At 47.0% G+C, this 15450-nt stretch overlaps 1 protein-coding gene across 4 annotated transcripts in view; it reads right to left on the minus strand.

Moving 5' to 3' along the window:
* The window catches only part of ASAP1 (ArfGAP with SH3 domain, ankyrin repeat and PH domain 1), a 339709-nt gene that overhangs the window by 306464 nt on the left and 17795 nt on the right, over positions 1–15450 (minus strand). Inside the window, exon 2 of one of the 4 annotated variants that reach the window (XM_044928834.1) lies at positions 1250–1335. The exons of 2 other annotated variants lie outside the window; for them this stretch is intronic. In XM_044928834.1, coding sequence (XP_044784769.1) covers positions 1250–1308 — 59 coding nt within the window. In that variant the 5' untranslated portion in view covers positions 1309–1335. Of the gene's footprint in view, positions 1–1249; positions 1336–15450 lie in introns of those variants that run through there. One more of the 4 variants, XM_044928840.1, reaches the window with a different exon arrangement.

The following is a 15450-nucleotide window of genomic DNA, read 5'->3' on the forward strand; positions in this document are numbered from 1 at the left end:
GCTCAGTCATGTCCGACTTTTTGAGACCCCATGAACTGCAGCACGCCAGGCCTCCCTGTCCATCACCAACTCCCAGAGCTCACTCAAACTCAGGTCCATCGAGTCGGTGATGCCATCCAGCCATCTCATCCTCTGTCGTCCCCTTCTCCTCCTGCCCCCAATCCCTCCCACCATCAGAGTCTTTTCCAATGAGTCATTAGAAAGAAAGAAAGAAAGTGAAGTCGCTCAGTCGTGTCCGACTCTTTGCAACTCCATGGACTGTAGCCCACCAGGCTCCTCCCTCCATGGGATTCTCTAGGCAAGAATACTGGAGTGGGGTGCCATTTTCCTTCTCCAGGGGATCTTCCCGACCCAGGGATCGAACCCGGGTCTCCCGCATTCCAGGCAGACGCTTTAACCTCTGAGCCTCGGCCATAAAAAGGAACGAAATTGAGTCATCAGCTGAGATGTCAATGGAGCTAGAGTCTGTCATACAGAGTAAAGTCAATCAGAAAGAGGAAAAATATCATATATTAACACATATATGTGGAATCTAGAAAAATGGACTTATTTCCAGGACAGGAATAGAGAGACAGGGGTAGAGAAGAGACATGTGGACACGGAAAGGAGGGAGTGGGGGGTCGGAGGTGGGGCGAGGAGCAGAGGACAAACTGAGAGCAGCACTGGCAGATATGCGTTACCATATGCAAAGCAGAGAGCTAGTGGGACCTGCTGCACAGCACAGAGAGCTCAGCTCAGTGCTCCGCGATGACCTAGCAGGGTCGGAGGGAGTGCCGAGAGGGAGGGGATACACGTATACATAGAAATGATTCACTTTGTTGTACAACAGAAACTAACACAACATTGTAAAGCAATTATACTCCAATTAAAAAAGAAAAATCCAGTCAGGCAAGTTGTCTCTCTGTGAAGTGAATGTGGTAAACCCTTCCTGGTAGGATTATCAGGGGGACTGAATGAAATAGTATCTTTAAAGAGCCACTCGGCTACACCAGCACTTATTAGTGTCGACAGTGCTGTTCTGTTATCATTCCTGACTTCATTCAGGTGCCACACCACCTTTCCCACTGCACACAGGAGACACATCAAAAAGCCTGCAGTTCTACAAATGCCAAAGATCTGGTTGCCACTAACATCCACGCTCGTGGTGTCTCTTGCAGGTTCCAGGGCTTGAGTCTGGTCAAATTCTGCATTTCAACCTCCCAAAAGCATCCCTCCACATTTCCCAGGCTGGGCTCTTTGGACCACTCACCGATTCCATAGCGAATCTCTTGATGAAAAACTGGAGAGCCTGGAGGCTGAAGATCTCATGTCTCAGCCGTCACATCAGAAAATTACCTGGATCGGGGGGGGACAATAAAAAAGGTGACAAGAGTCATACAGCAGGGCTTAGACAGAAGACATTGTCTCAGACCAACACGTGATTTCATCTGGAGGCCAGCACCCTTGTTAGGAATATTCCCACTCCACAGTGGCCATCCAGGAATGGGAAGGAAGACAGCTGGGAAACCACTGTTTCAGCAATCCACTTTGGGGCTGACATCTCCATCAGTAAATGTGCGCAAGTGCTCTGGAATCCTTCTTGCATTCTATTTCTAGCTCTACGTTGGAGAGCAATTTACAAGTCATTAACATCTCCAGACCTGGGCTCCGAAACATGAAATTAAATTGTGCTGACAGGTACAGCAGACAGACAGACAGACAGCCACAGCTGTGTGCCCATGGGGAAGTAGAAAATTTCCCCCAGCCAAGGCAATCAACCCAAGAAGAAGGTAGATATATACATGAATCTCTATATTTCAGGACAGCCCCTCTGAACCGGAGACAGGATTTTAATTAATTCATGCATACCAAAGCTTAATTAATTGCTGAGTGCACAGAGCACAGGAAGTCTGGGATTAAAAGTGTTACATAAGGGAACAGCTTCAATATTTTTGGAATGGAGGGGAAACAGAGGTGGGGGGTGTGAAAACAAGAGAAGTCAAAGGACCTGCTTGATTCTTCTCCAGTGATCCCTAGTTCAGAGTCGTAACTTCATCTGGGGCCAGAAACCCAGGGACACACTTGAAGCAGCATCTCCATTACTCCTGTATCCAACCCAGCCCTAAGTCACGTGTCTCTTCCTAGGTATTTTTCGGCCTGTCCCTCTCCGTCTCCACCGGCACAGCCCTGGACCAGACTCCATCATTCTCAACCTGGGCGACTATACCTACAACTACCTCCAAACTGGTCTCCCCTCGTCACCATTTCTCCTTCTGAAATCTGATCCCCTACACTAAAGCCAGGACAATCTTTTTCCTTTTTATGTTTTACTGTGCAGACTTTTATACAGACACAACAGAAGAGATCCCCACTGCCCAGCCCCAATCACCATCGACGTATAATCAATCCTACTCAATCCAGAGACTCTGGAGACGCAGATTTGATCCCTGGGTAGGGGAGATCCCGTGGAGGAGGGCATGGCAACCCACTCCATTATTCTTGCCTGGAGAATCCCACGGACAGAGGAGCCTGGTGGGCTACAGGCCATAGGCTCGCAAAGAGTTGGACATGACTGAAGCAACTTAACACAACATTCAAAATAATTTAAAATACAAATCTGATCGTGTCATCTCTTCATCTACAGCTTGACATTCTTTAATGGCTTCTCAGTGCTTCCAGATAAAAATCAATCGACAGGAACTCCCCTGGTGGCCCAGTGGTTAAGACTCTGTACTTCCACTGCAGGGAGCATGGGTTCTATACCTGGTTGGGAAACTAAGATCCCACATGACATGTGGTACAGCCAAAATTGTTTTAAAATAAATAAAAGCAAAAAGAGCTCCCTAAAAAAAATTAAAAATATATATATATCATTTAACATACTCAGACTCCTACCCACCTCCTCCCTGACCTCACCTTGTCCACCCAGGCAGCTGGCACACTGCTGCAACCACCCAACCTTCTTTCAAATCCTACAACTTGCCACAGTCCTCCAACCTCAGGTCTTTTGCGCCTGCTGTTCCCTCTGCCTATAAGGCTTCCTCATTGACTCTGCCTAGTTAACTCCTGTACTTCTTTAAATCTTACTTCCTCAGGGAAACTCTTCCTACTCCTCTAGATTAGCTCACAGAATTTATCTCAGTTTTTAACTCTACATTATTCACATGAGAACTGATTAACATCTGCTTTGATAGTAAGTCATGTGAGTACACAAAGATAATGTTTGGATTTTCTGGTTGTATCGCCAGACCACCCAGTGGTGTCCAGCACAGTATTAATAAATATTTGTTGGATAAATGATCAAACCACGTTCTTCAACTTTAGATGCCAATGGTGATTGACTTCCTGAACTTTGAGTCATACATTTAAATTAGATGGCGAATTGACAGTCTTATCCTAAAATTGATATGGAAAAGCAATGAACTCAGGAAAGCCAAAACCATCTGGAGGACTCACATTTCCCAATTTCAAAGTGTCCTACAGGACTCCCCTGGTGGTCCAGTGGTTAAGAACGCCCCTGCCAATGCAGGGGACATGGGTTCGACCCCTGGTTCAGGAAGATTACACATGCTGTAGGGCAAATAAGCCCGTGAGCCACAACTACTGAGCTCACAAGAGTCTGTATTCTGCAACAAGAGAATCCACCGCAATGAGAAGCCCAAGCACCAAAACAGAGAGTGGACCCTGCTATGAAACTAGAAAAAGTCCATGTGCAGCAACAAAGACCTAGCACAGCCCAAAAAAAGGAATTAAATAAAACCTACTACAAAGCTGGAATAATCAAGGCAGTGAGGTACAGGCATAGCATAAACATATACTGCCCCCCAGAATCACAGAGCATGATCTTCCATAACATTCACCTCCTGACCACAACTTAACATGCTATATGTACATGAAAAACAAGACCCTGTACTGGCATAAATGATCAGAGCCTCTCCCAGCCCACCTCTCGTCTTAACCTTTCCTTTGCTTTCCTTGCTCCACTCAAGCAAACAATTAAGGCAGTGTCTAGGCTGGATCATTTCTCCTATTCTTCACTCTCAATCTGAATTTCAATTATACATCCCTGCCCTTCAGCATGTGACTCTGCAGTCCTTCCCACCGTGGTGGTTGGTGGTTCTTTTGTTCTTTCTCACTGGATTCTAGACTGGCCCACTGATGACTCATTTACAACAGAATTCGGACAGAAGCGACAATGTACTGCTCCCAAGTCTATCCCTTGCCCTCTGTGATGCACCACGAGGGGCGGTGGTTTCACTAGTCCTTTTCAACTGCTGCCTTTCAGTCTTGACCCTGCAGGGAACCCAATCTGAAGTCCAGCCTGAGCTAGCCAAGCCCAGCCTAGATCAGCCAAATCACAACCGACCCACAGACCCACGAGTGTGAAAATAAACACTGGCTGTCAAGCAAGTCACTGCGGTTCTGAGGTTTTTGTTACTCAGCAAAACCTGACTGATACACATGGGAACACTTAATTCATGGACACCAGTGAGTATCAACATGACTGGAAAAAAGAGAAAGCCCTGCACACAGACAGCACAGGTGTGATAACCATCAGCAAAGCCACCTCTTGAAGAAAACACACCTGCTGGGTGCCAATTTGACCCTGACAACAATCCTGCTGGGCAGACATCAGGCCAGCTTTACAGATGGAAACACAGAGGCTCAGAGATACGCAACAGTATGTCCAGGACAGTGTGTTGGCAGAACTGGGATTCCAACCCAGGTTGTTGTCTGACTCACAAAGTCTAATCAGACTTTTTCTCCTTAAAAGAACTCAAAGATGCTCAGAGACCACTGTCACATGAGTCGCTGGCCCACCAATCCACCTCTGTCCTTGTCCCACTTTCTTGAATGGGTCTTCACAAAGGGCTGCAGGGACAGAGTGAAGGGTCATTAGAGTTAAACTTAAATGCCTTGAGTCCCAAGCCAGCTAGGCCCCAAAACAGAGCTTTGTCCTGGTCAGTGAGCTTCTTTGGCTGTCAGGTCTCTTGTTTGTGAAATGAGGTCACTTTCCTAGCCTGGTTCAGCAGTAAAGAAACCACCTGCAATGCAGAAGGAGACACAAGAGATGTGGGTTTGATACCTGGGTCAGGAAGATCCCCTGGAGGATGGCATACTCCAGTATTCTTGTCTGCAGAATGCCCTGGACAGAGGAGCCTGGTGGGCTACAGTCCATAGCGTCGCAAAGAGTCAGACACGACTGAAGCGCCTTAGCACTCACATGCATCCTGGCCTGACCTACGTCACTAGACTGGCATGAACCCCCAGAGAGATGGTGTGTGAAACTGCTTTGACACCAAAGTCAGCTCACATCCTGCTTCCTCGACTCTGAGCTCACTCGAATTAGGTTAGCATCTGCGTATAGGTCAGTGTCACACTCACGCGGCTCTGAAACCATTTATGCTTTGAGACTGATTGTTTCTTCAAACAGAGATTATTTCTTTCCAGTTATAAAGTAATCCAAGTCCATCATGAAAAATAATAAGGCATGAAAATAAAATATTTCAGTATCCCAACACCTAGAGAGAAGAATATTTTTAAGGCTGTTTCCTTTCTGGGACTGGTTTTTGTAAGTCAAATAACTAGGGAAATATCAGCAACTTTAAAAAAAAATCCATATTCATTCATTCAAGGAATATTTGTTTTGGACCTACCACTCTTTGGCAGGGAAGACAAAGCCAAAAATAAAAAAATTCATAATCTCAAGGAACTAACATTCATTCATTTCTTTTTTTTTTTTTGGCCACAATGAACAGCTTGCAAGATCTTAGCTCCATAACCAGGGACTGAACTTGGGCCATGGCAGGGAAAGCAGAGTCCGATCACTGACCTGCTGGAGAATCCCTACCCCCTCTTTTATGTTTCATCTAATCACAAATATTTTTTGATCCAGAATTCTGACTCCATTCAAAGACTGGTGCTCACTTTTTTTTCTTTTCTTTTTTTACTGACATTCTTTTTTTTTTTTTAACTCCACAAATAAATGCAGCACCAACTATATGCTGGGCACTTGCTAGTAATAATAATAATGGCAATTTCCTTGCTAGACCTTGTACTCTAACAGTTTGGTTTATAACTAAAAGTTGGCCCCTTAGAACAAGCGCATCTGGATTAGAACTCAGATTGTGCCTCTGTCATTTATTCTTTCATACTTCAGTTTCTTCCTCTTTAAAACTGGGATAATTGAAGTTCAAGCACCAAGCCAAACAGTAACTAGTAGTAGTGGTAGTAATAGTATCATCTTGTTTAATTCACACAACCATCCTACAGGAATCTGAAACTCACAGGTTAGGGAACTTTACATGAGGTCAGGCGCTTACTACTTTAGCACCTGGAGCCCAAGCCCACTGGGGACCCCATGAGAGATGGGAACACACCTCAAAATTGCCTCCCAGGGGTAAGGAAGCTGAGATATTTATGCATAAACTCCATGCCTCCCTGGCCAAGTACAGCCAGGGAATTGCCTCACAGAGAGATGGAAGCCGTTCCGTGGAACAGGCACTGTCTGCAGGACCTTCCAGGGTGCGCTCAAGGATACAGGCTGGGAACACACAGCGTCCGTAACTAGATGCTCGATACATACACACCAGAGGAGTGAATGAACGTGTGTTATCAACCCCCTTGCTCTTCTCCATAGCCTCTCATTTCCCCCTGCCACCAGTGAAGAAAGATTTAGAGCAAGTACCTGCCAGAGTGAACCAGAATTCATTACCATCAAGCATCTTAATTTTTATCCACCCACATTTCTGCTTTTTCCATTGAAATTCTATTTTGTGTCCCACAGCATGTCATTCCAGACAGCGATTACTGCACGCCAGGCAGAAACAGGGACATAAGTCATTGGGGACCTCAGCCCTTCTTTACTGCCAATCTCCAAATAGGTGTTGAGTTTTATTCAACAGAAGTGACTTCACCGATGTGGAGATTCATATCCTTTTATGGAGGATGTTGTGAACTGGAGTCGCCTGCAGCTGACTACAGTTTGGACAGTTTTCTTTGTTCCCATAACATCCAGCAAACACTTTTCCTATTTACTGATGAGACTCTTTCCTGTTTTGTAGAAATCAGAGTTAGAAAACCAGGGACGGAAAGGAAATAGCCTGAGTACATATTTCTACCAATCTTCCTCTTATCTACTGGAAGCCTAGCTTGTCTATCCCCACTCAAAATGCCTTTTCCTTCAAGCAGCTTTCTCCAGAAAAGGGAACCCTCCTACACTGTTGGTGGGCATGCAAATTGGTACAGTCACTATGGAGAACACTGTGGAGGTTCCTTAAAAAACTAAAAATAGAGCTACTGTCTGAACCAGCACTCCCACTCCTGGGCATATACCTGGGGAAAACCATAGTTCAAAAAGATACATGCACCCCAATGTTCAAAGCAGCACTGTTTTCAATAGCCAGGACATGGAAGCAGCCTAAATGTCCATCAACAGAGGAATGGATAAAGAAGATGTGGTACATATATACAATGGAATATTACTCAGCCATAAAAAAGAAAGAAAGAATGCTATCTGCAGCAACATGGATGGACCTAGAGATTGTCATACTGAGAGAAGTAAGTCAGACAAAGAAAGGCAATTATCATATGATATCACTTATAGTGGAATCTAAAAAAATAACAAAAGGGTACAAATGAACTTATCTACAAAACAGAAATAGAATCACAGATGTAGAAAACAAACTTATGGTTACCAGGGTTTAACAGGGTAGGGAGGGATAAACTGAGAGATTGGGATTGACATATACACAAGACTATAAATAAGACAGATAACTAAGAACCTAAGGTATAGCACAGGGAAATCTACTGAGTACACTGTCTGGCTGGATTATAAACTCATGATGACTGTGTTCATGTCTTAGATCATGTTTCTGGGTGGGCTGCACACTAGGCCACAGTCAGGAGGCCAGGTTGGGTAGTCTGAGACCGCAGTCAAGTAGGTGCCGGGGGACAGGGATACAGACGACAGAATAAACTCTCACAAGTGACCTAATCTGGGTGTGAACAAAATGTAGGACCTGCCTCACAAACAATGAGCAAGTGCCTACTGCATGCCATGTCCCATTGGCAAGAGCTTCCTGTAAATGAGAGTCACCTGTTGGAAAATCCCTCCATTCAATGACTGAAAAAATGTTTGTTAAGCTAAGTGCCAAGGATGTAATAATGGTCAGCAAAGGTGGCAAGTGGTAAAGAATCCACCTACCAATGCAGGAGACAAAAGAGATGAGGGTACGATCCCTAAGTCGGGATGATCTCCTGGAGGAAATGGCAACCCACTCCAGTATTCTTGCCTGGAAAAGTCCATGGACAGAGGAGCCCAGTGGGCTATAAAGTCCATGGGGTTGCAAAAGAGTTGGGCATGACTGAGCAACTGAGCATGCACGCGCGCGCGCGCACACACACACACACACACACACACACACACACAGCAAAATAGACCCAGGCTCTGCTTAGAGCCCGTGGTTAAGAGAATCAGACCTTAACCAAACTACCTCCTGGGCAATGAGAAAAAGTGCTGGGTGCCATAGGACCCAATGCACTGCAGGTGAATAATAACTTCTCAGAATCTTAAAATGTTGCATCCTGAGAATTGTGTGAATATTAACATACGTGAATGCCAGGGAAACAAGCTCAGGGAGCTGAGAAGAGAACCACCGAGTAAGCTTCAGAACTGTGTGCAAGGGGCCTCATTCACCACAGTGCCTGCTCCCCACACAACGCAGAAGCAGGTCCAACTCAGTCTGTGCCACCTCAAAATTTACACATTTCCTGGGGTCCCCTGGGAAAAACTGCAAGCGCGGTGTGTGAAGTCTGCGGGTGCCTAGGGTCTGTTGTGCTACCAACTGTTTTAACAGTATGATGCAGGTCCCTGCAAACAATTGCGTGTTTACCATCAGCAAGCACACTGAGCACAGAGCCATCTGTGTGGCTGCCCCCCGGGCTCGCTGCGTAGGAGAAGGAGCAGCAGGCAGCCCTGTGCTGGGGGAATTTCCCAAGCGCTGGAAAGAGGACAGTCTTTGGAGTAGGAAAGCTTCCATTCAGCACGGATTCTCCCCGCTAACTGCTGTGCGACCCCAGGCCATGAGCTTCACTTCAGTGAGACTGTGTCTTCTTCTGGAAAATGCGGATGGCAGAAGACACTGATGGTGCCCTACACGCTGCGAGGGTGCCCACAAGTCCACGAATGTCCAAGTGCATCCACGGCAAGCAGCACTGGGACCTCCTGCCGGAGAATGTGCTCTCAGTAGAAAAAGCTGGACACTGGGAAAGACTGAAGGCAGGAAGAGAAGGGGACGACAGAGGATGAGATGGTTGGATGGCAATTCCGACTCGACGGACGTGAGTTTGAGCAAACTTTGGGAGATGCTGAAGGACATGGAAGCCCGGCATGCTGCAGTCCACGGGGTGACAAAGAGTCAGACACGACTGAGCAACTGGACAGTGCCAGAGAACTAATACTCTTCAGATGTGGCCATCACACAAAGATGTCAGCAGAGGTATGATGGATAAACTCCCCTCCAGTGACAACCCACAAGTAGAAAGGACGTCAGCAGCCCAGGGTCCCGACTTGTTGGCTTCTCAGCAAGGCCAGTGCCGTAGACGTGGCTCCTGCAGCTGGTCATCCTGCTGCAGGGGACAGTCAGGGGGGCCACGACCAAGGCCTGGCCTCCGTCCTGCCCAAGAAAAAGGGAAATGGGATGGAAAGGACTTTGCGTGGAAAGGTATTCATCCCCCTGCAGGAAGCCCCCACTGCCCGGTGCCCACAGGGCACCATGAAGGGCTTGCGTGGGCACCAGGCACTCTTCCACCTTCGCTTGTGCTCACGCTTTGCCAGTTTCCCGCAGTGAGAAGCACAGCTGCGATATGAGCCCCGTCTTCGAGAGGAGACAACAGCTTTGACAGGTTAAATAATAACTGAAAAAATAATAACAACAGCTAGCATAATGCAGGAGACATGGGTTCAATCCCTGGATCAGGAAGATCTCCTGGAGGTGGAAAAGGCAATCACTCCAGTATTCTTGCCTGGGAAATCCCATGGGCAGAGAAGGCTGGAGGGCTACAGTCCATAGGATCACAAAGAATTCGACACAACTGCACATACAAGAAAGGGAAAAAAGACTGGATACATTTTTTTTATTATTATTTTATGTGGTTAAAAAAAAAAAAAACATGACAGAATTTACCACTTTAGCCATCTTCAAGTACATAGTTCAGCAGTGTTAAGTATATTCACATTGCTATAACAGCAGATCTCCAGAACTATCTCATTCTATAAAAATGAAACTACACGATTTATCAATAACTCCGCATACCCCCTCCCTCCAGCCCTGGGCAACCACCATTCCACTTTCTATTTCTGTGAATCTGACTACTGTAGATACCTCACATGAGTGGAACCATACAGCATTTGTCTTTTTGAGACTGGTTTATTTCACTTAGCATGACGTCCTCAAGATTCATCCATGTCACAGCATGTATCAGAATTTTCTTCCGTTTTAAGGTTGGATAATATTCCATTATATGTACATATGACATTTTGTTTATCCATTCAGCTATTGATGGCTGAATAAGGGTGAATAAGGCTGCCGTGAACATGGATGTTCAAGCATCTCTTTGGGACCTCAATTCTTTTGGATATATATATACACACCCAGAGGTGGATCTGCTGGGTCATACAGTAATTCTAGTTTTAATTTTTGAAGAACTGCCACGCTGTTTTCCACAGAGACTGCACCATCTTACAAACCCACCAACAGTGCACAAGGGTTCCAGTTTCTAGGACTAGATACACAGTTGAAGAGTAAATGAGTGATACATTTAATAAATGAATAATATGCGTGTGTGCTCAGTCACTCAGTCATGTCCGACTCCTTGTGACCCCATGGACTGGAGCCTGCCAGGCTCCTCTGTCCATGAGATTTCCCAGGCAAGAATACTGGAGTGGGGTGTCATTTCCTTCTCCAGGGCATCTTCCTGACCCAGGGATCAAGCCTGCGCCTCCTGCATTGGCAGGTGAATTCTTCACCACTGGAAACCCAAATGAATAACAGACATAGCATAATAACACAATACCTTTAAAAAAATCTTTCAGCAGTGCCCCACAGCGTGTGGCATCTTAGTTCCCTGACCAGGGATCAAACCCACACCAACTGCATTGGCAGCACGTAATCTTAACCACTGGACCCCAGGGAAGTCCCAATAATACAATGAAGTGAAGTGAAGCTAAAGTCGCTCAGTCGTGGCTGACTCTTTGCACCCTATGGACTATACAGTCCATGGAATCCTCCAAGCCAGAATACTGGAGTGGGTAGCCTTTCTAGGGGATCTTCCCAACCCAGGGATCGAACCCAAGTCTCCTGCATTGCAGGTGGATTCTTTACCAGCTGAGCCACAAGGGAAGCCCTCAATAATACAATACTTTTCTAAAATTTATTCACTTATTTTACTTTTGGCTGTGCTGCATCTTCACTGCTACACAGGATTTTCTGTAGCTTCATCAAGCGGGGGCTACACCCCCGGGCTCCAGAGCACAGGCTCAGCAGTTGTGGTACATGGGCTAAGACGTTCTGTGGCATGTGGGATTTTCCCGGATCAGGAATTGAACTTGTGTCTCCTGTATTGGCAAACAGATTCTTTACCACTGAGCCACCAGGGAAGCCTAACACAATACTGCAGGTACATACTGGAAACCTCCTCATCCAAAGGCTAACATTGCTCCCATGATTATGTTCCATATGAGAAGTTCCTCTGGGACAGGAACCATGACTTAAACTCTCCTCTAAATCTCTGATCTTGACCCCCAAAGCCATTGTCCAGGGACTGACATGCAACAGGCATATGGCTGCTGCTGCTATGTCGTTTCAGTCGTGTCCAACTCTGTGCGACCCTACAGACGGCAGCCCACCAGGCTCCTCCGTCCCTGGGATTCTCCAGGCAAGAACACTGGAGTGGGTTGCCATTTCCTTCTCCAATGCATGAAAGTGAAAAGTGAAAGTGAAGTTGCTCAGTTGTGTCCGACTCCTAGCAACACCATGGACTGCAGCCTACCAGGCTCCTCCGTCCATGGGATTTTCCAGGCAAGAGTACTGGAGTGGGGTGCCATTGCCTTCCCCTAGGCATATGGCAGTATTTGCTGAATGGTGACAGAGGGGCAGATTCAATCAAGGAATGCTTCCTGGAAGGAGGTGGCATTGCAAGAGAAAAAGGACAGTCTGGCAGAGAAAAGGATGAGCAGGGGTGACTGCAAAGAGGGGCCTGGCTGACTGGTTTCATCTCATTCTTGAAGGCAGATGTGATTTGTGTCTAAGACTCAGTAATGCCATCATGACAGGATAACACAATATGCTTCATAGGTGCTCAGTGACACCTGTTGACCGAACACATGGTCAGAATAAGAGTGAAACAAACAGGAGAAACATCAGAAAGACTTCTGTATGAGCTGCCAGAATGAGAAACTAGGGGTTCCCTTAAACTACAGGGAAGTATTCATGTGACCGACACCAGCTTTCCCTGCCACTCCACCACCTCCAGTCGAACAGGAAGCCCGAGAAGAAACTACCTCCCAGCCCGACCCCGAGGAAGCCTTGTGACCAAGAAAACCCCAATCCTCAAACTTCTGTCTGGAAATCCATCTTAGGAAGTTTACTGCCTGTAAACCTAGAAGGATCAGCCAATGTCTCTAAGACTTCATTTCAAAATGAAGTTTCTCCAGAGTCAAGACTCTTTCCTTCTCCTGAGGATGTAAGTCTTCTCTATTTCATAGCTACTTGCCTCCGAGGTATGGCAAGTGACATAGCAGGATGCTGCATCTGGATGCAACTGACTCACGGCAGGCTTGAGTCCACTCCCCGCGCCCCTGAGGTCCCCATCAGCGGACTCACCGAATCCAGGACGCCCGCCAGATTGGAAGGCCCTGGGAAAATCACCCAGGCAGGCACAACAGAGCTGTGAGCAAAGAGTCCCACCTCTACCATTACTCTCCCAGAGAAGACTTCGGGGAAACCAGGAGACCCTGTGGCTAGCACAGTGTCTGGCTTAGTCAATGTTCACTGAATGAATGAATGACCACCTAAACAAACACCCTCACACCAAGACTTGCAAGCACACTTTAATTTCCCACCAGAGTACAGCTGCCAACCAGTCAACATCAGCTAAAAGTGTCATGGAGTCCTGCAAGCCTCCTGCTTTGTCTCTGTCTCAAACATAACTCAGCCTCTCTGGTGGCTCAGTGGTAAAGACTCTGCCTGCTGATGCAGAAGACGTGGGTTCGATCCCTGGGTCAGGGAAGATCCCCTGGTGAAGGAAAAGGCACTCCAATATTCTTGAAAGAAGATCAAACTAGTCAATCCTAAAGGAAATCCTGAATATTCATAGGAAGGCCTGATGCTGAAGCTCCAATACTTTGTCCACCTGATGTGAAGAGCCAACTCATTGGAAAAGATCCTGATGCTGGGAAAGATTGAAAGCAAAAGGCAAAGGGGGTGGCAGAGGATGAGATGGTTAGATAGCATCACTGACTCAGTGGACATGAATTTGAACAAACCCCAGGAGACAGGGAAGGACAGGGAAGCCTGACATGCTACAATCCATGGAGTTGCAAAGAGTCAGAAACGACTTAGCAACTGAATGATACAATTCCTGCCTCCAGTATTCTTGCCTGGGAAATCCCATGGACAGCAGAGTCTGGCTGGGGCTACTGGCCATGGGGTCACAAAAGAGTCAGACACGACTTTAGGGACTAAACAACAATAAACGTAGGTCACCCTTAAGCATCATCTTCTGGGGCCTTGTGTGAACTCAACTTCTCTTAGAATCAAGGCTCCTCACCTTCCCCAACTCCCTTAAATGACAAAGAACCCTGAGGACCTGAGTCTGAGGCGGGAATATTTGCAGCCCAAAGTAGCTGGGGATTTGGCCCCTTCTACCTGCTTTGGAGATAAAACCCTCTAATGGAAAGTCCATTGGCTCCTCAAAGCCTCAGAAGCAAAATGAGAAGGATAAGGCCCAGGTCTCAAAACAATTGTGTTTCCCAGGAACCAGGGAGACGGAACAGAAAGAATATCAGACGTTTCTCACTCTGGCGACATGGCAGCTGAGTGGACGTGGGCACCCTTCCCCCTGTCACACCGAAAATCTTGAGTGAGTGTGACTCCAATGGTTTAAAAGTTATAACCAGTTCTAATGAGGTGGATGAAACTGGAGCCTATTATACAGAGTGAAGTAAGCCAGAAAGAAAAACACCAATACAGTATACTAATGCATATATATGGAATTTAGAAAGATGGTAACAATAACCCTGTGTACGAGACAGCAAAAGAGACACTGATGTATAGAACAGTCTTATGGACTCTGTGGGAGAGGGAGAGGGTGGGAAGATTTGGGAGAATGGCATTGAAACATGTAAAATATCATGTATGAAACGAGTTGCCAGTCCAGGTTCGATGCACGATACTGGATGCTTGGGGCTGGTGCACTGGGACGACCCAGAAGGATGGAATAGGGAGGGAGGAGGGAGGAGGGTTCAGGATGGGGAACACATGTATACCTGTGGCGGATTCATTTTGATATTTGGCAAAACTAATGCAGTTATGTAAAGTTTAAAAATAAAATAAAATTAAAAAAAAAAAAAGTTATAACCAACAAGGAGAGAGAGAAGAAAAGGGACAACAGGCCATGAACGAAGGCCATACTCCAGGACACATCCATGCCCAGCTGCACACACGCACACGTGCGCGCGCACACACGCGCGCGCACACACACACACACACACACACACACACGCTGGCCTGCAACCGAGGAATGCACGCAGGCTGACCTGTGCGGGCACAACAGCCGCAGGGCGGACCCAGATACCATCCGGGGCCTCACAAAGGACTCGGTGTGCCGGGCCACAGGACGTTCCAGCAGCAGCCTGTTTCCTCCGTGGAAGCGGTCCTCCTGGCCCGCTCTGATACAAGAGATGGGCGGAAGGATCAGTTCCCTCTCACAGCACCGGGATTGTTGTGGAAAGCGGGCCTCTGAATCACTTAAGCCTGGAGGGCCCACGTGTGCAGAAGCCACACCTAGACTGATTTCTTGAGACAGAAAACTCAACACCTACTGGCTTTTTAAAAAAAAAGGGAAGCGGGAGATGCTGGGCTGACCAAACTGAGAAGTCCAGGAATGGCTGTAACTTCAGGCATGGCTAGATCCAGGGGCTTGCGTGTGGTCAGGGCAAGGCTGGTCTGCATCTGCTGGTTCTGCCTTCCTGGAGGGGTGATGGTGGGTATTTCAGGCAGCTCTGCCCCCAGGGGGCCACTGGCCTTCAGGTCTATGTGCAGTCAGAGCTCAGCAACCCCTGCGGAAGGCCAGATCTCTTTCCCCATGGTTCTAATAAAAGTCTCAGGGTTGACTCTGACTGTGTATGCAGCCCTGAACTCGGCCCTGTGGCCAGGGGCTGGAAGACTCCACGGGCTGGGTGTTGCTCAC

The sequence above is a fragment of the Bubalus bubalis genome, chromosome 15 (assembly GCF_019923935.1).
Source record: "Bubalus bubalis isolate 160015118507 breed Murrah chromosome 15, NDDB_SH_1, whole genome shotgun sequence".
Classification (NCBI taxonomy): domain Eukaryota; kingdom Metazoa; phylum Chordata; class Mammalia; order Artiodactyla; family Bovidae; genus Bubalus; species Bubalus bubalis.